Source organism: Sciurus vulgaris (assembly GCF_902686455.1).
Source record: "Sciurus vulgaris genome assembly, chromosome: 15".
Taxonomy (NCBI): Eukaryota; Metazoa; Chordata; class Mammalia; order Rodentia; family Sciuridae; genus Sciurus; species Sciurus vulgaris.
In genome coordinates this window covers 76,550,505-76,575,250 of record NC_136476.1, presented here as the reverse complement: position 1 = coordinate 76,575,250, position 24,746 = coordinate 76,550,505, and the positions used below count along the sequence as shown (strand labels likewise).

The window sequence follows — 24,746 nt, the reverse complement described above, 5'->3', positions numbered from 1 at the left end:
AAGCATGTGTGTGTGTGTGTGTGTGTGTGTGTGTGAGATGTTTTTCAAATCCATTAATCAGTGAATATTTGGGTTGCTTCTACCCTTTGCATTTTTTGAGTAGTGCTATTATGAACATGGTTGTGCAAATACCTCTTTGAGACTTTACTCTCAGTTCTTTTGGATAAATACCCAGAAGTGGAATTACTAGATCATATGGTAGTTCTATTTTTAATTTTTTGAGGAACTACCAAACTATCTAATACAGTGTTGCACCATTTTACAATGTCACCAAGACTGTGGTGATACAAAAGTAGTGAATGGTATATATGAAATTAGAAGCACAGTAGAAAGAATTGGCAAATTCTAATATGGAGGCAAACTTCATTTAGTCTGTTTCCTTTAAGTATTTTAGCTAATACCACTTGATTTATCAAGGTTCTTCCTTCAGGAGTGGAGGCATTGTTATGGTTTGGATTTGGAATATTCCTCAAAGATTCACATGTTAAAGGCTTGGTTCCCAATGCATTCAGAGGTGGAGCTTTTAGGAAAGAATTGGATCATGGACTGGGCCCTCTAGCCTCATAAGTTGATTAATTCATTGATGGATGTATAATTTTAATGACCACTGGGAGATGGTGGAAATTATGGGAGATAGGACCTAGTTGAAGGGAGTAGGTCCTTGGGGACATGGCCTTGGGGACTATATCTTAACTCTGGCCTCTTTCTCTCTCCCTTTCTGCTTCCTAACCATGCCTTTGTGCTTCCAAATTCTCATTAAAAATAAAAAAAGAGGGGCTGCAATTGTATCTCAGTGGTGGAGCTCTTGCCTAGCATGTGTGAGGTACTGTGTTCAATCCTTAGCACCACATAAAAATAAATAAATATGTCCATCTACAACTAAAAAATAAAATAAAATAAAATAAATAAAAAACCAAAAGAAGTCTTATGATCTTTAGTATTGTAACTTCTGATCATCTCAGTTTTCTTTTGAGGATCCTATGAGCCTGTGTATGTATGTGAGAGTGGGCTGGGTTCCACTAATGATGTGTGGAAGAGTAGGAGTGAGCAGTACACTTAGAAGAGGGATCTTCTTAAAACCTTGAAAAATGTATTCAAATGGAAAAATGGCAGCATAGCACAAAAGATAACCATTTAGCCTATAGCAGTTTGACAGTTTAGCATAGTCAGTATCCAGAATTTTTGGCCCTAAAATAGTACTCTTTTTAAAGACAGATACTTGAAATATTAATTAGTGGAGTTATTTTAGCTATGAGAATGCATTTAAATAAAATAAACAGCTGACAAATATTAAACCTGAGTGTGTGTCTTTGGCTATGAACAATATATTTAGGTTCAGTAGCAGAAACAAATGCAAGGTGTTCTTTGTGAGCAAGTGAGAATTAATTTTGCAGCTTGAGCAACTATTTCTTCCCACTACATCATTTGGTAATCAGTTGAATTGATGTCACTTGCTTATAAAGAAAAAAGATTGGAAAAAATTGTATTTTACAGTAGTAAGTAAAAAAGATTTCCCACTTTCCTTTCCTATTCTTTCCCACTTTCCTTTCTTTTTTGTAATGCTAGCAGTCAAACCCAGGGTCTCATATGCTAGGCAAGCATTCTACCACTGAGCTGCATCCCCAGCCCTCCCCCTTTTTATTAAAGGAAGAAGACTATATGGTGAAGTGAAATAAGGAAAGGAATTGGAGTACAATAATCCTGGGTGTGAATGTCACCTCACCAATTTACTTAGCTCTGTGGTCTTAGGCAAGTACTTAGCTTCTCTGAGTTTTAATTTTCCTTTTGATAAACTTATATTTGTAATCCCTTTTCTAACAAGCTTGTGTGAAACAAATGTTCATGCAAGTAAAATGTCCACAAAGCCTGGAGCATTGTAGATAATAGAAAATGGTAATTATTCTTATTATAATTAATAATAGGCTAATTTAGGGATTAAGATAAACAATCATATTAAACAGTATGTTCTGTCTTACCAGTAATCTGTTGTAATTGAAGAAACCCAGAATCTTCTGTTACCCAGATGAAATATAACCTTCAATGGAAGACCTGATAACATATAACTTAAAAATAGAAGTTTTAAGAGAAAAACCATTAGGAATAACAAGAGTTCATCAAAATGACTTTGTATATTACCCAAAATAGAAGACAATAATTATTTAAAACTAGTGCTAATTAGAAGATATATTGGAAAAAATGATCACAGTTCTAAGCACTATTGACCCCATCACCAATAATGATAGAAAGTTTAGAAATAATCTCGAAGTGTACATGAAACTGATATACATATTTTTAATTATAAATTTATATCACTTAGTGATATAAAAGAAGACTAAATAAATGGAGAGGCATTCCAGTGATCACAGATGGGAAAATTAAATATTATTCAGGCTATCAGTTTTTGATACATTAATTTTTAGGATAAGTGCAATTATTGAGAAAATTACAATAGAATTCTTTTTCTTTTTTAGAGTAAAAGTGGCAACAAAATTCTGATGAAAACAAATATGAAGAACTAAAGAAAATTGTAAAGAAGAATAAATTCATTAGTGGAACAAATTATAAAACTAGTTATTAGAACTTTTTTACTATATTGATACAAGAATAGTCAGACCAATTTAATAAGTCAGAAATTGACATTTATGTATGAAAATATATTCATATATGAGTGCCAGTGTAGTGGTACAAGCCTGTAATCTCAGTGACTCTGGAGGCTGACGCAGGAGGATTTCAAGTTTTAGGTCAGCCCGAGCAACTAGTGAGAACCTTTTTTTTTTTTTTTTTGCAGTGCTGGGGATCGAGCCCAGGATCTTGTGCTTGTGAGGCGAGCACTCTACCAACTGAGCTATCTCCCCAGCCCGAGAACCTTTCTTATAATAAAAAGTAAAAGGGGTTGTGGGTATAACTTAGTGGTAGAATGTCAGAATGTCCCTGGGTTCAATCCCTAGTATTGCAAAAATGAGTAAATAATAAAAAGGACCACAGTTTGTTTAACCATTTACTGACTAAAGGACATTTGGGTTATTACCAATTTGATGTTTATGAATAATGCTGCTATAAACATTCAGTTACACTTATTTGTAAGCACAGGATTTCATTTCTCTTGAGTAGATATCTAGGAGTGGAATTAGGAGTAGCATTATTGGGTCGTATAGTAGGTATATATTTAACTTTATAAGATACTGACAAGTTATTTTCCAAACATGCCTATCAAAAACATAAGAATTCTAGTTACTCAGCATCCTTATCAGCATTTGGTATTGCCAATTTTTAAAAATAGTCATTTTCATAAGGTATGTAGTAGTATGTCATTGTGGTTTTAGTTACATTTTCCTAATGAAGGATGTTGGCCATCTTTTCAGGTGATTATTTGCCATAACCAATCTTTTTTTTGGTGAAGTATCTGTTCAGATATTTTCCCTATTTAAAAATTAACAGTGTTGGGGATTGAACCCAGGCTTTGCACATGGCTAGGCAAACACTCTACCACAGAGCTACATCCCTACACTTTTAAAATTTTAATTTGATCCATATTCTCAGTAGGTTGACCAGGATAACCTCAAACTTGGAATTCTCCTGCCTCAGCCTCTGAGTAGCTAGAATTACAGATGTATGCCACAGTTCCTGGCCCCTTCCAATCTATAATTGTACTGTCTTTTTTTGTTGTTGTTGAGTTTTTAGAATTCTTCATATGTTCTTGATTCAAGTCCTCTGATAGAAATGTGATTTGCCAATACTTTCTCCTATTCTATGGCTTATGTTTTCACTTTATAGAAGTCTTTTGAAGAACAAAGTATTTTGTTTTAAGAAAGTCTACAAGTTTTTCTTCTATGGGTTTTACTTTTGATATTGTAGCTAAAGCTCGTGCTTAATCCAAGGATTTGCCTAACTCAGATTTTCTCCTGTTTTCTTTTACAAGTGGTATAGTCTTACATTTTACATTTAAGGTGCTAGTTCATTTTGATTTAGTTTTTGGTCTAAGGTAAAGTTTTAGTGTTTGTCCTATGGACATCCAATCAGTTTGCTTTACTTTTTCATTTTTATTGCAGAACCAGCTTGTGAATATCAACAAAAAATTCTGGAATTTTGATTAGAATTCCTTGATTTTTAGATCTAATTATTTATGGTATATCTCTCCACTTATTTAAGTCTTTGGTTTCTTTCATCAGTATTTTATAGTTTTTAACATAAAGGGCATACATATGTTAATTTATATCTAAACATTTCATATTTGGGCACTATTCTAAGTGGCATTTAAAAATTATATTCAAATTCATAACATGTAGAAATACAATAATTTTTAATGTTAACTTTGTATTATGCAACATTGCTAAAGTTGTTTATTAGTTGTAGGAATGATTTTTATAAACCTCTGTTTTCCAGTCTAGTCCCAAATTCTTGGGCTCAAGTCATTCTGCCAAGTAGCCAAGTGTGTGCTACCTATCTGGCTTAGGATCACTGATTTTAAGAATTCTGTTTCTAGCCTTGATCTTTTCCTATTACAAGTGGTCCCTAACTTAATGATATTTTTCAGCTTTATGTTGGTGTGAAAGCAGTAGCCTTCAGTAGAAAGCGTACCTCGTATTTTGAGTTTTCATCTTTTCCTGGGCTAGCAATTTATGTTCTATTAGTCTCGTGATTTGAGGCCAGTGACAGCAATGAATAAATAATAGATACTCTATAATATACTATGTTGTTAAGCTATGATATTTGGTAGTTTAGCTGTATTAAATACATTTTTGATACGATATGTTTAGCTTACAATGTTTTTTCAAGATGTTATTCCATTTTAAGTCTTGGATCATGGTGCTTTGTAACATATTTACTCTGATCTTGAATTATTAAAGTTATAGTTGTTAGTTTATATATTTGTTTATTTATTTGGTAGGGGAATTGAATCCATGGGCACTTCACCATTGAACTACATCACTAGCCCTTTATATTTTTTATTTTGAGACAGGATCTCACTAAGTTGTTTAGGGCCTTGCTAATATGCTGAGGCTGGCCTTGGACTTGCAATCTTCCTACCTCAGCCTCTTAAGTCTCTGGGACCATACCCAACTCTCCTTTATTTAAAAAAATATTATTTTGAGATAATGCCACTCACAAAAAAATTGAAAAATATTAGTGGTGAATTCCAATATATTCTTTATTCAGTTCTCTTTTTGATATTAGCACATTATATAATCATCAAAATCATTGAGATTAGGAGTTAGTACAGTGAACAATACTATTTGCTAAGTTGCAGTTCTTAGTTAAATTTTATTACTTTTTCCATCAAGGTCTTTTATTGGCAATAGATCCAGTACAGAAGTATCCTACTTCTCAAAGGACTCTCACTCAGTAATTTTTTACAGCTTTTCCTCAACAATTATTACTGTGGTGTTTGCCTAATGGTAATTTCCTACTTTCTTTTTCTTATTATTTTTTTTTTCCTTTTTGGTGCTGGGGATCAAACCCAGAGTTATGTGAATATTAAATATGTGCTCTACCACTGAACTCCCAGTCCCTATTATTTTGTTTTTGTTTTGTTCTTTTTTGTGTGTGTGTGGTGCTGGGGATTGAACCCAGGGCCTTGTGCTCAAGCACTCTATCAACTGAGCTATATTCCCAGCCCTGTTTTGTTCTGTTTTTAACTGAGAAAGTATATTTCAAAGTACTGACTTCACAGGGAGTTTTAACCTAGAGGCAAAGGAAGATACTGGCACTTTGGCACTTTCATGTTTTTAGTGTGAGTGTTCTCTGTGTTATGGCCACCTGTTCTAAACACGTATTGCTTTGGAGCCAATTTTCCCAAATGGAGAGACAGTATAGAGGTTGACATGTCCCTGCTCTTCTTTGGTTGTTCTTTGAGGAGGCACTCAAGTACCTGTTGACTTTACTTGTGAACCCCATTAAACTTTGGTTTTTCCCCTGCTGCATTTACTGGTATTGTAAAAATAAGCCATACTCAAAGTCTTGTTTCTGCTTCTGCCTGAGGTCCCATAATAAGTAGTGGAAGAGTTCCCAAACTGGTTAAGCCATGCTGACTCAGCTGCCCGTGGGCACTTCACACATACTTCTGAGCCTTTTGCAAATGCCAAGTTTCATGTCTTGCTGTTTTTATCATCCCTTCTACATTTATTAATAGGAATTTTACTGTAAGGAAGTGCTGACCCTTCTACTCACTTATTTATATATTCAGTTATTTATTTATAGCAGTATGAACTCATGGGTATTTAGTTATTTTTAACTGTTATCTTCTTTTATATGTTTTGATGTTAAAGAAGCAAATGAATACATAGAAAATAATAAATAAAATGTAATAAGAATGTAGATAGAGATAATAGTGATGAGTATACAACAATGTGAATGTACTTAATGCCACTGAATCCATATATGTAAAATTACTAAAGTGGTAAATTTTATGTTGTATGTATTTTACACAATTGAAGGAAAAAAACTTAAAAATAGGGCTATTGAAGAACCAAGAGGCAAGTAATTAAGAAAAATATCTATAATATCCAGTGATATTCCCCCCCCTCAACATAGTTATCAGGTTTGTATAAGTGTTCAGCCTTGCTTGTTTCCCCAAAACAATTCAGATTTCTCTTGAACAGATCTTAAATTGTTACCAAGTATTATTACCACCAGGCTGCTTTTCCTCCACATGCTGTAATAAAGAGTTGATTTAACACACCCTGATAAGGTGTCTTTTGAGAAAGCAAATATAAAAACAAACCAAGAAAGTGTAAAAAGGAGACATTGACTTTTCTAAGCAAGTCTGATTTGATGAAGATTAACTTGACCATCATGTAATGGATGGAGTCCAGTTGGGTGTCTACAGGCAGGAAAACAAACAGAAAGCATTTGACTCCAATGCTAGGAATCAAACCCAGGGCCTCAAGCATGCTAGGCAAGCACTCAACCACTGAGCCACAGCTCCAGCCCAAGATATTGACAGCTATGATGAAATCATCTGACTCAGGCCCCTGGATATATCAGCTATCTACTGCAGCGTAACAAGTCACCACAAACCTCAGTGTCTTGAAGCAATAGCAGTAATTTATTTCTGCTTGTGATGTGTAGTTCTTATGTGATCTCTCCCAGCCATGTTGCTGCATTGGTAGATAACTTAGAATTAGAGGATCTAAGATGGCCTCACTCACATGTTTAGGGCTTTGATGGAGATGGCTGGATAGCTGTGAAGTTTTTCTACTTGGAGTCTTCTTATCACTCAGTGATTTAGTCCTTGCTTCTCTACATGGCAACTGGGTCCAAAATTAATGAAGGCAGAAGATGCAAGGTGCCCCGAGACCTGGATGCTAGAACCCTTACTTCAATTATGCCTCGTTCATAAGGACAGTCACAGTGGGTTGATGGAAAATTGCAGCAGTGTCACAATACAAAGGAATGTGGACACATGGAGATAGGATTCAGCGGGAACCATTATTACAAGATTTCTCTTAATGGGAGTAGAAGCAAAAGGGCAAGACTTGACAGGTTAATTCTCAATACATGCTCATGGATTGTTTATCTAATGACAGACACCAAGGAAGGAAAGAGTTTCAGAAAGGAAGGGGTGTGGCTGGGTATGTGGTTCAGTGGTAGAGCATGCAGTTAATATGTGTGAGGCCCTGGGTTTAATCTTTAGCAACCCCCCACCCTCCAGAAAAGAGGGGGTAGTAAACAAAAGGTTAAGAATAATATGGCCCGAGAAGGATATTGTTTTCGGTCACACTTTGAGAGAGTATTTTCAGTAGTGTATGAAAAAGATTACAGAGCATTAAGAAGAGAACATGTGGTGAAGAAAAAGAGGCAGTCTGTATTTTTGGTTTGAGAAATCTTATTTAGAAGATAAATGATAGTTAAGCAGAGCAGGAGATTAAACAAAGTATGCTTTAGATTATGAAAAACTCAATGCATATTTGAATAAAGATTCTGTGAAAAGTGAAAGTTTGAAAAAGTTGAAGGGGGTGGAGGGATGATTCTTGTAAAGAGCTGGGAGAGGATGTGATAAAGAGCACAGTTGGAGAGATTGTGTGATCTTGAAGGAGCTGGATAGCCTGAAACTGGAGAGAAACTTGAATGAAGTTTCCATGAAGTTGAAAATGAACTAATTTTCTGGTCATAGGGTGGAATGGATGACTTAAAGGAAAGGACAGTTTGGAAATAGCCAATGCAGGCAATGGGTATAGAAACTGTAAGATAAGTCCAAGGCTCTTGGAGCAGTTCTAGGGATTTAATCAAGTAAAACCTTTTATAGGTCAGGTCCTCATATAGTGACTTTCTCTAATACTCTAGGAACATGGTTGAGGATAGAAAGGAAAAGACACAAAGAACTTTTAGGGAAAAAAAAGAGTCAGAATGCTAATGAGGAAAGTATTTAAATGATCTTTTAGAGTAAATATTTTTCTAGCATTTAGTCAAATTGCCTCTCTCTCTTCCAACCTTTTCATGGTTTCATGAAACTTGTATAATTATTCCAATTCCAGGTTAAAAGAAGACTTCCTCTGCTAGAAAATGAGCAAAAGCTGTACTTTAACCAGTCCTAATATTTGGTATCCACACCCACCTCCTGTTGTAGAGTATTTCTTGTCATGTCTCATTTCCGATTCCAATTTCTGGTAGTAATTTGCAAAATTTCCAGAAAGGTGACACATCTTGGAGATAAAATAGTAAATATCCTATTCAGGTAGAAAGTACCATTATAATCATTTTTAATCTCACTTCATCCTTATAAATAACCCCATATTTCCTGCCATTTTACTTTATGTATTCCTAGGCTACAATATTAGATGCCTATAAATTTAGAACTATATGTCTTTTTAATCAATTGTACGTTTTATCATTATGTAGTGAGATCTCTTTTCCCCTAATAATGCTTTTCCCCCAAATGACTGTTCTTACCTCATATTAAGAGAACGCTACTAATTTTTTTTGTCTTTATTTACCTACTTCATCTCTTTTATTCAGTTACTTTCAGCCTCTCTGTATGCTTTTGTGTTGTGTCTTATGTATCCTGTTTGTAGTTGGATTTTGTGGGTGTTAATTTAATATGAAGACCTTTGGTTTTTAAATCGATCAGCTCTCATAAAGTCAAATCAGGTTTTGAATAAATCTCAGTAGTTCATTACTATGCCAAGCCATTATGAGAAATTTAGAGAAATGAGAAAATTTGCCCTTAATGAGCAATTTTAAACTTATGAAGTTTCCCTTAAAACCTGGCATGATACATTTAAACTTTTCAAAGAAAAATGTTTTCTGACTTATTAGGATTACTAGATGTACCCATTATTCAATTAGAAAATAGGGTATTCTCTAAGCCAAAAGCAGTATCTGTGACAAGTTATAATTTTATCTTTTTTGTGATAGATGATAAGAATAGATTAAGTCACTACAACTTTATAGATTAAGTCGCTACAACTCAGAATAATTAGACTTATTGAAGACCACAGAAATATTTAATTAGTAGCAAAGTCTGATTTTAAGTGTTCATCTGTCTTGTGGTTTTTCTACTCATTTTCATAGGTAGAAGCTTCTCATAATGAAATGAATGGACTTTGAAGTTATTCACTTTGGGATCCAGTCCTTTCTCTAGTATTGGTTAGTTGAATGATTTGTTTCATCTCTCTGAGACTCAGATTCAAGGCACCTATATTGCAAGACTGGCCATATAGAAACTATATGTGTATAGTTTCTAGTGTGATGTCTGATATACATACAGTACATGCCCAATAACTGGTGATGTCATCTTTGTTAGTAGTAGTAAAAGTTAGCTGTTACATTTTCAGAACTTGTCTTTTTGTCTCATTTATTAGATGAATTATACGGATTGTGGAAAATTGGCAGTGAGCCAGGGGCAAGCAGCACTAAACAACAATGGCCCTTAAACCTGAGACAGAAAATTTTCTACAAAAACTGAATTACAGCCCCATTATTTTCATATGTCCACCATAAAGTAGAATAAAGATTTTGCTATAGTAACTTGTGATTGGGAAGTTTATTGGATACATTTTCATTTGAAGAGATAAACCTTAAAGCTTTTCTTTTAAAGTGGTGGCTTTAAAACTTCCCACATTTCTACAAAGTCTGGTTTAACTCAAGAAACTCATCAGTTTTAATATTGTTTCCCAGCTTTTCAAAGATTTGTGACCCTACCCTGGCATAACATACATGTGAAATGTAATTTGAGTATCAATGTTATGCTAGATTAAGACCTTTATAAAAATAAAAACTCTGTTGATAATTCATTTTCCCTAGAATGAGGCCTTTCTGAGATTTCGTTTCTCCAAACCTACAAAGATAAAATATTGTCCTAATAAAAAATGCATTTTGAAATATACCATACACTTAGGAGACTGGGCAGATAGAAAAGATGATATAGTTTATTGGCTTTTTAAGAATTATTTGATATACAGATAGAGGTTTGAATTAAGTATTCTTTGATTTTTGACAATCATTTTTCCTTTTCTTTTCAATTTGAAAACCAGAAGAGATGTTGTTTTTTTCTAGATCCTATTCTGGGCTTGTGAAAAAGATGAAGTTCTAAATTGGATAGATTGGGTAGATTCAAAGTTGTTATCCTTATATGCATTTTCCTGGTCTTTATTTAAACAGTTTAGATTCAAAGTTATTTTTTGTTTTTATTTTGGGGGTAGGGGGCTGGTACTGGGTATTGAACCCAGAGGCACTTTATCACTGATCTACATCACCAGCCATTTTACTTTTTATTTTGAGACAGTGTCTCACTGAGTTGCTTAGGGCCTCCTTGAATTGCTGAGGCTGACCTTGAACTTTCCATCCTTCTGGCTCAACCTCCTGAGTAGCTGGGATTACAGGTGTGCACTATTGTGCCTAGAGTTGAATTTTTAATGATGAATCTCTAAACAATTGTAAATGAAAAAAGGAATAGGGATCCTTATACATCTTTTATTGTTCATTTTTTCCCTTTTCCCTCATTTTACACAAGAGCATTTACATCCCCAAATTTAAGTTGGAGCCAAAGGGAAGAAGATTCCACTCCGTTTAGTTAAATAGCATTTTAAATCCTAGAATTTTATACAACTCCTTATGTGATAAACCATTGAAACATTAATTACCTCCCTCTATCTTAATTGTAACATTTACTTTAAAAAGGATTGAGTCATTAGTTGAAACTTCTGTTTACTTTAGAAGCTAAAATAGTTGCTTGTAGCACACCAAGGCATCCCTCCAGGGAAGTTTAAAAATCTAATCTAATAAAACCTCATTGCTTTTTTAAAAATTTTTTGCTTATTTAAAATTTTATATCCAATAAAATTTGCCCATTTCATGTTCAATTCTATTGATTTTGATAAATGTATAATCAAGATATAAAACAGTTTCCTTACCCCCTCAAAATTCCCCTGTGCTTCTCCTTTGTAGTCAGTCTTTTCCTCCTACCTATAACACCTGGTAAAGCCCTAGACTGTTCTCTGCCCTATAGTTTTGTCTCTTCTAGAATGTTAGGTAAGTGGAATCATATAATATAGCTTTTTGAGTATAGCTTCTTTTACTTAGCGTAACACATTTGAGATTTATTCATTCTCTTGCATGCCAGTGGCTTATTTCTTTCTTAATTGCTATTTTGTGGTTATACCATGACTTATCCATGTCACAAGTTAAAGGAGATTTGGATGCTTCCAAGTTGTGATTATGAATATCACTGCTAAAAACATTTGTGTACAAGTATTTTTGTGAAGACACACTTTCATTTGTCTTGGATAAATACCTAGGAATGGAATTGCTGTGTCATATGGTGTATTATTTAACTTTATAAGAGGTGGTTGAACTATTTTCAAAAGTGCCTATATTGTTTTGCACTCACACAAGTGATTTTTGTTTTAAAGTTCACCGTTCTGCATCCTTGCCAACAATTGATATTGTCAGGTTTTTGTTTGCTTTGTTTAGCAATTCAACAGATGGCTAATCATTGCCATTTTTTGTTTTTGTTGTTTTATTTGTTTTTGGTGCTATGAATTGAACTCAATATAGTCAAGTTCACCATAACTATAGATGACCTCTAGCCATTGACTCACAAAGTAAAGTTTTCCTAGTGATAATACTAAAGTATAGTATGCAGGTCCAAATAGAGATATGAAATCTAGATATTTTGAAGCCTTGGAAGAAAATTCTTTCCCTCTTTTAAGGAAAATTTGGAAAAATTAAAATTTGGTGGTACCTTTAAAAAATACCTTTTATAATTTTTTTCTGTATGTATTTTCTGTGGTGCTGACAATTGAACTCAGGGCCTTGTGTAAGGTAGGCAAATAGTATCACTGAGCTATACCCCAGTCTTTATAATTACTTTAATTATAAAAGTATATTTTAGAATATTTTGCTTATAGTTCAAAAAGACAATGTTTTAGATATTTTTTCAGATAAGTTTAAACTTATCAGTTGAATTTTTAAGTGTTTTTAATTTTTAGTTACAAGGTAAGTACTGAATCTTAATGTATTTTGAATATATTTCTCCTAGTTTTTGCTGATTTGTTATTGAACAAAAGATGATATCAATATTACAGTGTATTTTATAAGTCTTCTGAATAGAAGGGAGAGTGAAAAGTTTAGGAGAATCCTAGAGCAGGTTTGTTTTTGTATTCTTAATATATAATAGTATTTGAGATATTGAGAAGCATGAGTGTAATTATTATCAAATGAATATGGGGTGGTAAATTGAGTTTTGCAAGTGTATTTGCTCAACTTTCAAAGAGGTTATATAGTAAAATTTCAGGGTGTACTCATGAACCAGATTCTTCTGTATTAGTTATGGTTACATGTATTTATCTAATATCTAATATCTGTGCTTAAATGCAATATTGTTTAGAATCACTTTTAACTTAGCAACAATACTGTTATCAATTTAACACTTCTTTGTTCTAAGAGGTTTGCATCATGAATTGACTGAAGACAGGTTTTTTTCACTTTCATTTTCAAATTTTTCATTTATTAATTTTATAGTTCCTTTTTAATTTGGCAGGAGGAGGGTACTAAGGATTGAACCCAAAAGTGCTTTACCAATAAGCTACATCCCCAGACCTTTTTATTTTTTATTTTAAGACAGGATCTTGCTAAGTTGCTTAGGGCCTTGCTAAATTACTGAAGCTGGCCTCAAATTTGTGATCCTCCTGCCTTAGCCTCCTGAGCCACTGGAATTATGGGAATATGCCACTGCTACTGGCTATAGTTCTTTTTTATCTATAAAGACCTATCACACCGTTGAATTGAATTGCTTGAGCCTCTAGACATCAGTTAATTACAACATCCAGAAAGAACTGCAGAGAGTGGGGACGTATTCATTAGGACACACCATCACAATTAATTATTTTTTTAAAACTCTCAACATTAGTGCAAAATAGCTGCAGAAACAGGAACACTCTAAAAATTCTTTGGAAGATATAATAAACTTTTTACTAAATATGGATATAAATGATTAAAAGTTAGATGGAAAGAAAAACGTGCCAGGTATATGAAAGGCCCAGAAAAGGTCATTAGCGTGTTCAAGTAGATATTCTCCTATAAGACAGGTGTTTGTGTACAAAGGGAAACTTGTGGAACTTGTAAGCAAAATTACTCTCTTGGTCCTTAGTAAGGAATGTTTGAAAAAGTATACCATTCGATTTGTATGCAGTGATTACTTTTTATATTTTTATATCAAAATTATTCCATAAGTTGAAGTTCTCTGGGGAACTGTTCTTTCTCTGGGCCTTCATATATTTTTTCTTCCTCCTCTTCCTTTTCTTCTTCCTCCTCCTCCTCTTCCTTCTTCCTCTCCCTCTCAAACCCAGAACCTGGCACATGCTAGGTTAACACTCTACCACCGAACCACACCACTAGCCACTGGGCCTTTGTATTTCTCTTTTCAAATGCTAAAGCAGCATGGCACCAGATTTTAATTTCTTATTCTTCTTCAGGGTTCAAATCACTATGTTTTATTTTTCTCCAGAAACCAAATAACAAAAAGAAAAAAAAAATTGCCAAAGATAGTATTCTCTCTGTGAACATTTACATTGCTTAAATTATTTCTGAATCCAGTTTTCCCAAGAAGTACAGGGCTTTGGAAAGTAACCTGCTACTTGGCAAATTTTTATTCCATATTTTTTCTCAGGCAACTGAATGAGCTTTTTGGCATTTCGTTGATACTGTCTATACTTAGCTTTTGTTGTCCTCTTCATGTTGTTTCATTCTCATTAACATTCACACTAGTGACATTAATCATGTCAGAGACTCCTTTGGGTTCTGGTGTCTGTGATTCCACCTCATTAAAAGTCAGAATTTCCTTGGTTGTCTTTGGTATAGGTCCTTCCCATTTCTTCTACCAACTGAAATTTCCTTTTTTTTTTTTTTTTTTTTTCTTTTTCTTATTGTTGCATTCTACTAAGGGAATTGAATTATTTCTGCATTATCTCCTATCTGGTTCCACACAAATGTCCAGAACTGTGAAGGGTCTGAGATTTTACTTTTCATTTAACTTAGATCATTTTGTTTAAGGTTGGTTGATCAAGGAACCTCAGATTCTGAGCTACAAATGAAAAGATGTACATACTTTCTGATATTTGGCATACCTTGTTCTTGCTTCCCTTTCTTGGATTATTTGGGGAAAAAGTTTTAACATGATAGCACATCTTTGTCTTGGTATATAAGCCCCTTCCTACAACTAGGGTGATCTCTCTTGCTAAAATATTTGCCATTTACCCTACTATGGGTACGATGATTACTACCATTGCAAATAATTAATAAATGCTTGTTTTTCATACTCCCTAAATTCTTCTGTTTTTATCACTGTTATTTGTAGGCACAAATATTAGTGATCTGTGGAAGCTAGTATTATAGTCTGTCCTCTTATTTTTTACCTGAATGGCTCACAACTTGAATTTATGTAAAACAAGGCACTAATTCTGCTTTCCAAACATTGTCCAAAGATACCATGGTAATAAACCAATTCCCAGGCTCTCAGATCTTGTCTATAGGGTATAACAAAGCTGTGGCCTATGAATCTAACAACTGAATTATATTTGTTATTTTATCTAGTATCACTTCCCACTTTTCCCCAGCTGCTGTGTTAATTATTGCAGTACTTCCACATCCCATTTTGGGGGATGAGTGGTATAGGTACTGTTATTATGACCTCTTTACAGATGAGAAAACGAAAGCACAATGAGGTTAACTAACTCACCTAAGGTTATAAAGTTGGTGAGAGAATTGGATAGTAAACCTTAGCTGCCTGCCTCTTTGGTCTGCGTTCAGAACTATTTTGCTTTATTGCCTCTTTGTATTCTTAGGAGAGTTACAGGTAGTAGGTGTTCTTATGTTTCACAGTAGGGGCAATAGAATTAGAACTTATGGTGGAGTGAGTTTCAGCTTCTTGAAATAGGAGGAAGGTTTGAATATGTGAAGAAGAAAGAACATTTCAAGTGCATAGAATGAGCAAAAGTTCAGAGACAGGACTAACAAAAGTATGTTCAGGAGATAATGAAGAGATTGAATTTACTCAGTAGAAATAATAGTCAATGAACTTGATTAGTACTAAAGGTTTATCCATTAAACCTTTACTGAAAAAAATACTGTTTTTAACCTGAGTCTTAGATTAATTGCATTCTTTAAAAAATACTGCTAATGCTATCTAATGCATTAAGAATACTGATTTAATAGTCAGATTGAAATACTTTTAATAAAGAAATAATTGAATAAAATCCACTATCTTTATTATCAATCTTTTTATCTTTTAATTTTTCTTTAGCTAGTTCTGTCAGTACCAGCATAATTTGGTTAGTCTAACCTGTGATGAAGTTGGTCCAGCAGGAAGAATTGGCTATATGTTTAATTTCTGCCAAATTCTAGAAGAGAAATGTTATTTTAAGCATTCTTTCCATTTTTGGTGGAGCAAAGGTCTTATTATGAAGTTGTCCTTGGCAGGTTTAAAAGCTACTGAATGTACCTATGTTATACAAAACCCACTACACACACATCTACCTGGAAGGTAGATATCATACCCCCTGAAATCACATGTGAAAATATGTAACTCTGTCGAAGAAATATCATGCTTATGTAGCTTAATTAAAATAAGAATTCTTTTTTTTCTTCAGTGCTAGGACTTTTGAGACACCTGTGAGACAAGTGCTCTGCCACTGAGCTACATTGACAGCCCCAAACTAAGAACAATGATTGTGGTGACAAGCTGATTCCTTTCCTAAACTGGGGGCTGAAGAAATCTGAACTTTCCATTGGGTTTTTAAATTCATTACCCATGCTTGAGATGTGCATAAAATAAACAAATCATCCACCAATATATACAATTTATTTGTTTTATTTATAAATTAAAAGAAACGTGAAGAGCCTGGTAATAAACTGACACCAAGGGTTAGGAACCGAAGAAGCATGGGAGGTACAGAGTTGGCCAAGCAGGAATTTCTTTGTGGAATCCTTTGTTTTGACTTGTGTAGATATGCTGCTTGTGATCACACAAAGAATTTTGAAGCTTGATTTATTTTTCTAAAATAAAATAAAAATCCCTTTATAACTTTTGTCAAGTCTTTGCATTTGCAGTTATCCAGTAACTTTTGGGAAAACAATAAAAAATAGCATTAAAGATTATATTTCCAAGCTGAACTTTTATCACTATTTTACCATTTTATATACTGCCTTACCTCTTCATGAGTATAATTTTTGCCATAGATTTCTCTGACTTCTATTAGTCTAAGTTCATCTCTATTTTGAACTGAGGCTTATTCCCAGAATATAATACAAGTTTTGTTTTCACTGCAATTGATTTTAACTACATCTTTTTGGAGGTACTTACAAAATACTATGTTCATTATATGTCAAACTATTTTAAAAATAATTTCCTTTTGATAAAATGAGTAGACATAGTAGTAAAAAACCAATCCTAACCTTTAATAAGACTTTGTATTAGAAACTAAGGGTTTCTAATTATTTTTATCCAAAGAGCTGCTTGAAATATACCTTAAGAAAATATTTATTTTCTAAATCTTTCAGTTTGGGAAAGACAGTCATATTATGATTGGTTTTTACTACTGATCATGATGAATCTGCAGACTCTCTTCTCTGGATTTCCTTACCTTAAATCTTCAACCCTCCATTAGTTTCTTCCTAGGTGGAACACATTAGCTCATGATTCCAGCTGTGACACAATCTTATATGACCTTGTATGTGTTATCAGAGTTAATCATCAGAGCCTTCAGCCTTTGCTCTTATGCAGTAGGATTATTTATTAGTTAACATGTCACTTCTAGCATGTGCTCTCAGTGCCATGTAGATAAGCCTGTTTTTAGAGGTTTCCAATCCAGAAAAGCTAATAACGTAAAGAGTACTGGAAGGGAAATTGAGAATGTTAGCTTTATAATTACGAACCTTACAGAATTTTATGTTCTCTGTCTACATTTTCCTAAATAACAGTAAGGAAAGTAAATTAGTACTAGACTTAATTTGATTAAGCCTTATAAATTTGTCACAAATATTTATTATGAGAAATAAAGTAGAGTTCATTTTATTAAGAGGGTATTGAATCTTGGTTGATATGTCTGTTTCCTTTCCTTTTCAGAGTATGTGTGTAACTGCTCGAGGGTTGGAAGCCTGGATGTGAAGCACTGCAACCAGACAACAGGGCAATGTGAGTGTCGGAAAGGTTATCAGGGTCGTCACTGTGAAGCCTGCAAGGAGGGCTTTTACCTGAATCACACTTCCGGGCTCTGCCTGCCATGTCACTGTAGTCTACACGGGGCCCTCAGCATCCTCTGCAACAGGTAAGCGGTAGAGGATGGAGGTAAAGTTCATTTTATTTTAGCAAGAAGAAAAAAGTCTGGTTTAAAAAAAAGGAAAGAATGATCATAAATTTATAAAATATTTTGTATGCTTTTATTCCCTCACTTTGTATGTTATATGTAATATCAAGATCTAAAATCTTGTCATTTATTGATTTAGTTCTTCAAGAACACCAGGGACACCAATTTTGCTTTGTGATGGTTTCTCTAAATTTCATAGAAAAAAATTAAGGAATCTGATTTCTGGAAGGGCTAACTTTTAGGTATTTTCAATGAAAATATTTTATTTTATTTATTAATATATGACTGGATTTTAAGGAAACTTGTTCTTTGGTTTACTTCTTCTATCAAAATTCTAAGTTTAAATATCTAAGACTTCACTTGGCTATATACACTTTTTTAAAAGCTAGTGGTAAATAGACTGGTTTCATCCTATTTACTATTACATGTTTGAGACCAAAACCAGCTTCAATTACCTTGAAAAAGTTTGTGATTGGGAGGAGACGTAATCTAGTGGAACCATGCCTTGTTATGTACGGTTTACCTACTACTACACTGAAAGTAATTATTCTTTTGCCTTATATAAGGCACTTAGCTTTTTGTGGATCCCAAGTCAAAAAGATGAAGAGTTCATATTGTGTAATAAAAAGAATATAGCTTTAGAATCAGTGTAATCTAGGCATAAATCCAAGATCTGCTGCCATTTAGTGTCTGTGTACTGTGGGCAAGTCATTTCATTTCATTGACTCAGTTTCTTTTCAAGATTGTTTTAAAGGTTAAATGAGTTGATGTATGTAAAATGTTTAGCACATCACTTAATAAATTCTGATTCGTTTTAATTTCAAGAAATATTTTTGGCTTACACAAGGGAATGTTTGTAAAGAACTTTTAGCTCCTTGGCAAAAAAAAAAAGTGCTTTATACTTTAGCAATAAATATTTTGGATGCTTTACAAATCATATTATATTATTGTACTAAATTGTATCATGTTGCACTTCTATGAAAATATAGAAATGACCTTGATAAAGAAGTTTATAATTGCAAATGCAACAATAATCAATGTTTATGATGCTTGGCATTGTAACATAGTTATTTGTCTTCTTCATCTTCACAGCAGTTCCTTTTTTTTTTTTTTTTTTTTGTGGTACTGGGGATCGAACTCAGGGCCTTGTGCTTTCCAGGCAAGCACTCTACCAGCTGAGCTACCTCCCCAGCCCAGCAGTTCCTTATATCTAGGTTACTAGGTCACAAAGATAGTAATCAGAAAAAAAGCAGTTCTAAATTAGGTCTTCCATTTCCAAGTCTGGTGTCTTTACTACTCCACTACATAGCATCTTTAATGAGAAATCTGGTAATAACTCTGTTTTTTGAGATTGAGAATACAGTAGTTGCTTAACCATTGTTCCCTCCACTTTACCCTCTCTCTTCCCCCGCAAAAACCCATGCCCATACAAGTTATATTACAAAGTATCACATTTCTACTATTTTAAGACAAGACATTGAAAAGTGTGTTCATTTTAGTATCTCATCAAATGTCCACTATGTCTTTTAGGATAATATCCTGCAAACATATTTGCTTCTATACTTTTAGGGAAATAGAAAAGTACTTACTTCTAAGCCAAATGCCCTATGAAAGGAGAAAGAAATAAGGAAAGAGGCAAAAGAGAGTTTTAGAAGCTGGAGAAGAGGAAAAAACAGTAACAATAATATTTATGTAATATATTACTATTTTTAAGTTTTTCATAAATTATTTCTGATTTATTTTGTTCCTGATGGTTAATGCTGTTAGAAGTTTAATGCTAATCCACTATCCTGAAAATAGGTAGTGACCATAAAGTATTAGAAAAGTACATTGGATGAGTAACCTAAAAGTCTTAAGCAGGGGATCCACAAACCATAGTCCCTGAACCAAATCTAGCCCACAACTTGTTTTCATAAATAAAGTTTTATTGGAACATAGCCCCACCCATTTGTTTAGCATTGTCTATGGCTGCTTTGGTGCTATTGTGGCAAAGTTGACTAGTTGCAACAGAGACCATGTGGCCTGCAAGTCATATGGTCTTTTAAGAAAAAGTTTGGCAACTTGGTTTATAAGTGGCTTATCTCCAGTCATGGTGGGTATTGTTAGGTGACCAAGTAACTTTAGGCAAGTCACTACTTTTAAGCATTTATCTTTTTATTTTTGAGGTAGAAATCCATGTCCTTTCTCTTGCATAGAGTTGTTATGTCTTAAGGATCAAACAAAATACTGTATATATAAATATTTGTAAGCTACAATTGCTAGACAGATAATAAAAATAATCATAGGAATAGATAAGTAACTAATAATTATCGAGCATCTACTATATGCTAGGGCACGGTGCTAACTTATTAATTTATCTCATTTAATCTTCACAGAAACTCCCTTGAGGAGAACACTGCAGTTTTCTACTTGGGATATGAGAATTCTGACGTTTGGAAGGGATAATTTGCCCTATCTTACACCCTAAAACGGCCATTCAGTTTAATTGAACAAATATAAAGAATCCACAGAATGACTTCACAGTTTTTTTTTCCTATTAGAAAGTGTCTTAGTATTTGACTCCCAAATATCCCCAAATTACTGAATGTTCAATGTGTTTTGGCTGATGTTTAGATAAGAATAATTTTTATTTGTGTCCAAAACTCAATAAAACTGGATACTACATTTTTAACAAAATAACATGTGGGGAGTCTGTGTTAAATTCTAGTTATAATTGGTAGAATCAGAATCACATGTAGACAATTTGAAAGGTACACCAGATATCAGCAAAGGTGATTTAATGCCGTATTAGCTGTTAATAATCTCAGAAATGTGTTTTTGATCCAAAAGTGAGGTTTTAAGCATTTTACATCCTAACCTGGGAATTTGTTACCTTTTTAGGGTGCTTGACTGTGTTTTAGTATACTTTTTTTTTTTTGGTTGGTTAGTTTTGTGCTAAGGTTTGAACCCAGGGCCTTGCATGTGCTAAGCATGTGCTCTACCACTGAGCTATACCTCTGGCTTCTGTCATTTTGAATTGTACTTTTTTTCATTTAAAATATCGGGAAATAGGTTCTTTGTTAGTATCTCACATAGAACATCTGATTTTCCGTAATGGACAATTGATGTTAAGAAGGAGGTAGAAAATATCTGTATTATTACCCACTCTTCACGGTTTATTTGCTATGTGCACCTGCTAGATTTTGTTATCCTGTAGGTTTCTTTTGACAATGAAGTAACCTATGAATTTATATTATCTGCATAATGTCAAAATACATTGATTTCTCAAACCTGTTATGGCTTCTTCTAAGTGAAATCTGGAAAGACCTTCCTTCCCCTGTAGTTATTTTCTCTGTTATAATCTTCTTACTTCTGGGCCTGGAGTTGAAAAAGAGGTATCTCTTCTTTATATCTCTTTTGCCACTCCCTTCTTCCTTCCTAGAAAAAGAAAAAAGAAAAAAAATAACCCACCTGTGAAGCTCATGGCAGCAGACTATGCTATTCCAAGTCCTTGTTGCTGTTGCTGCTATAGGGAATCACCCCATATTTTATACACATGGCTCACTGATGTCTCTTTGACAATGTACCTGTCATACTTCTGGATGATTGCCTTATCTTTAGATGATCCTAACAATACTTTGGCCTCTTTCTTCACTTCTCTTCCAATAACTTTTCCTCCATACTCTTTCCAATCTTTTTTTCCTTTACTGCCCTATTTCTTATTTGTCTTTGCCCCCAAGAATAGGTATATACATTTTAGAGAAAAATTAACATTTTCATTTAGCAGAGTAATATTTTTTTAATTTTAAAAATATTATTTTAAAATGCTAGGTAATTTGCCGGAATAAGCAATACATCACAAGTTGTTTAAGAGACTTTACTTAAAAGAAATTTTTATAAGGATGGTATAGAAGTTGTAAATCCATGTAACTCTAAGCTCTGCATTTCTTAGTACCAGAAATAAAATTAAATTGACAGAAGACTAGAAGAGAAATGAGAAGTTTCAGGATATTTCCTTGGCAACAATATATGAGTGAACACTGAGGAAATTCCTCTACATTCTTCTCTGCTATAAATTATGTGGGGGTGAGTTAAGGAAATTGTAGGCAGATGTGTTAGTCAACTTTCCACTGCTATGACAAAATATCTGAGAATGTCAATTTGGAAGAGGAAAGATTGATTTTTGGCTCAGTTTCAGAGGTTTTAGTCCATGATTGATTCTGTTGATTTGGGCCTGAGATAAGACAGAAAATCATGATGAATGACGTGGAAGAAAGCTGCCCACCTCATGGCAACCAGGAAGCAGAGGGAGGAGGGTGAAGGGGAAGGGGCCAGGGGCAAGATATAGTCCCCAAGAGCATGCTCCCAAGGACTTACTCCCTTCAACCAGGTTTCATGTATGGTTCCTACCACTTCCTGATAGTTTGTTCAGCTGTGAATCCATCAATGGAATTAATCCATTGATGAGGGTCAGGGTCCTTATGAGCCACTCACCTCCCAAAGGCACTGCATCTGAATACTGCTGCATGGGAACCAGGTCTTCAGTATATGAGCTCATGGGAGACATTCCATATCCAAACTATAACACCAAGTAGTGTGATGTACAGTAGTAGAAAGGAAGTGGAATCTGAACTTGGGGACTTGGATTCCATTTTTGGTTTAGTCACTGACTAACTGGCTAATAACTTACTAATGAACTTAGTAACTTGATTAAACTATTTACCCTCTCTAAACCTTAGTGTATTTTTCTATAAAAAGCATTAAATAGGAAAATATTTAAATAATTTAAATATTAAATATTAAAAGCATTAAATAGTTAAAATATTTAACTTGAAGGATTTTTATGAGAATTAAAATGTGCACGTGTGTATATCCATTTATAATTGTGACTGATGCATAGATTCAGTTCAATAACTTCCTAGGAGCTGAATCTGGGTTTTTTTGTTTGCTTGTTTTATTTCATTTTTTTTTTTTTTTTTTTTTTTTTTTTTTTGAGATGAGGTCTCAATAGGTTCTGAGTCAATACCGTTCTCAGTCTCCTGGGCTCAATAGCAGTCCTTCTGCCACTGGTTCCAAAGTGCTAGGACTACAGGTGTATACCACTATTCCTAATTGTTTTGTTCATTAAGTGAGGAATAGAATCAGGATCTTTTTTTTTTTTTTTGGCTGTGCTGGGGATCGAACCCAGCGCCTTGTGCTTGTAAGGCAAGCACTCTACTGACTGAGCTATCTCCCCAGCCCTAGACTCAGCATCTTAAAAGAGCAGAACTAGGTCAACCAGAGTTGAGTGTAAGTAAGAATTGAGGATTTTGTTTTTCTTTGGTAGGCTAAAGAAGAAATTATTCATTATAATGGAAAAAAAAAACTTCACTTGTTTTCCATTTTCATAAAAACTTTATTATATAACTTTAAATCAAATATTCTATATTTTACAATAATAATAACTAAAATTAATTAAATTAAATAGGCAATATTCTAAGTCCTTTTTAGTGATTATTTCATTTAATCCTCATAGCAACAATATGAGATGGGCACTGTTACTGCTGTTCTTATTTATTTGTACAGGGAAACTGGAAGTTAGGCAATTTGCCTAATTTACCAGGGGACAGCCAGTACACAAAAGGGGTAAGACTGAAACATTTGCAGTCTAGATCTAGAATATGTATTCCTAGCCACTGTGTGGATATAACCTTTCTCAAATTCTCAGGTATGAAGCAGAGAGTGATTATTGTAAGAAACTCTGATGCTGTGACTTACACTACTTGTTATTTTCTAGGAATATCTTCTAGTTGTCTTCTGGTGACCCTCATGACCCTTGACCCTCATGTGATGTAACTCATGCTATGTAAATACCTCTGTTTGATAAGACCTACTCCCAGTTTTAGATTAATAGAAATTTAGAACATGAGAGGATCAATCCTTTGATGAACAAACGTCATTTTCAATATGTATTATATTGCCTTCTCTTTGTATTCAGCAATATTTTAGAATAAAAAACAATATTGCACTTGATCTTGTCAAGAAATTTATAGTCTTTGCAAGACTAAAGGACACAAACAGCTAGAATACCATGTAAAGTAGTTGCTAAACATGCTTAATTTGTAAGTAGAGTTCTTTAGAGTAGGAAAAGAACAGGAGTAAGCTGAAATTATAAGGAAAGGATTTCTAGAGAAGCACAAAACTGAGTGTGCCTTATAGGTTATGAATTAGGGAGGCAGAGAGATGAGAAGAACTTATCAGTAGGAATAAAATATAAGAATTCAATTGAGGGCTGGGGTTCTGGCTCAGTGGTAGAGCATTTGCCTAGCATGTGTGAGGCACTGGATTCATCCTCAGCATCACATAAAAATAAATAAATAAAAATAAAAGCATTGTGTCCATCAAGAAAAAAGAGTTCAATTGAATTTCCCAAGATTATACAATGAGATGAGAAATCTGATCTAACACCTACTCAAATTCTCTTCTGTTTTCACCTCCCTGTTCTCATTTTAAAAATAAATAAAAGTAAAAAAGCAGACTCAATTCTGTGTCCTGTTTCTCTCACACATTGAAAGTCTATGGAACCAACAACTGTCTTTTAAAAAATTAATTTCCTTGTTCTTTATGCCAGTATATTTCAGTGGGAGTTGCCCTACTGAGGGTAGATTTTGGCTGCAGGAGCCAGATGTGGGTTGAGCAATGCTTTTGTATGCAGACACAAAGTCCTTTATGTACTGACAGATGGCCACCCCCTCATGTCACCATTGGTGTTCCAACCTGTTTAATTGGAAAGAGTTGGTCTATATCTGAACTTTTCATTTTTCCTTTGGGAACACATGTTCTAATGTTTTCCTGTTTCACATTTTGACATAGGTTTGATAAATGAATGGATAGTATTTGATCTCAAAAAGCACTATTACTAGAGAAAACCCAGATCTCTTCATAGAGTTCTTAAAAATTCTGCCAGGTCTGACTTTATATATAGAC

General features: G+C 33.9%; 1 protein-coding gene across 1 annotated transcript in view; it reads left to right on the top strand.

Annotated features, from left to right (window-relative positions):
- Positions 1–24,746, top strand: part of MEGF9 (multiple EGF like domains 9) — an 89,488-nt gene that overhangs the window by 23,374 nt on the left and 41,368 nt on the right. The window contains exon 2 of the mRNA XM_079112475.1: positions 17,561–17,762. Within this exon, the coding sequence (XP_078968601.1) occupies positions 17,561–17,762 (202 nt within the window). The remainder of the gene's footprint in view (positions 1–17,560; positions 17,763–24,746) is intronic.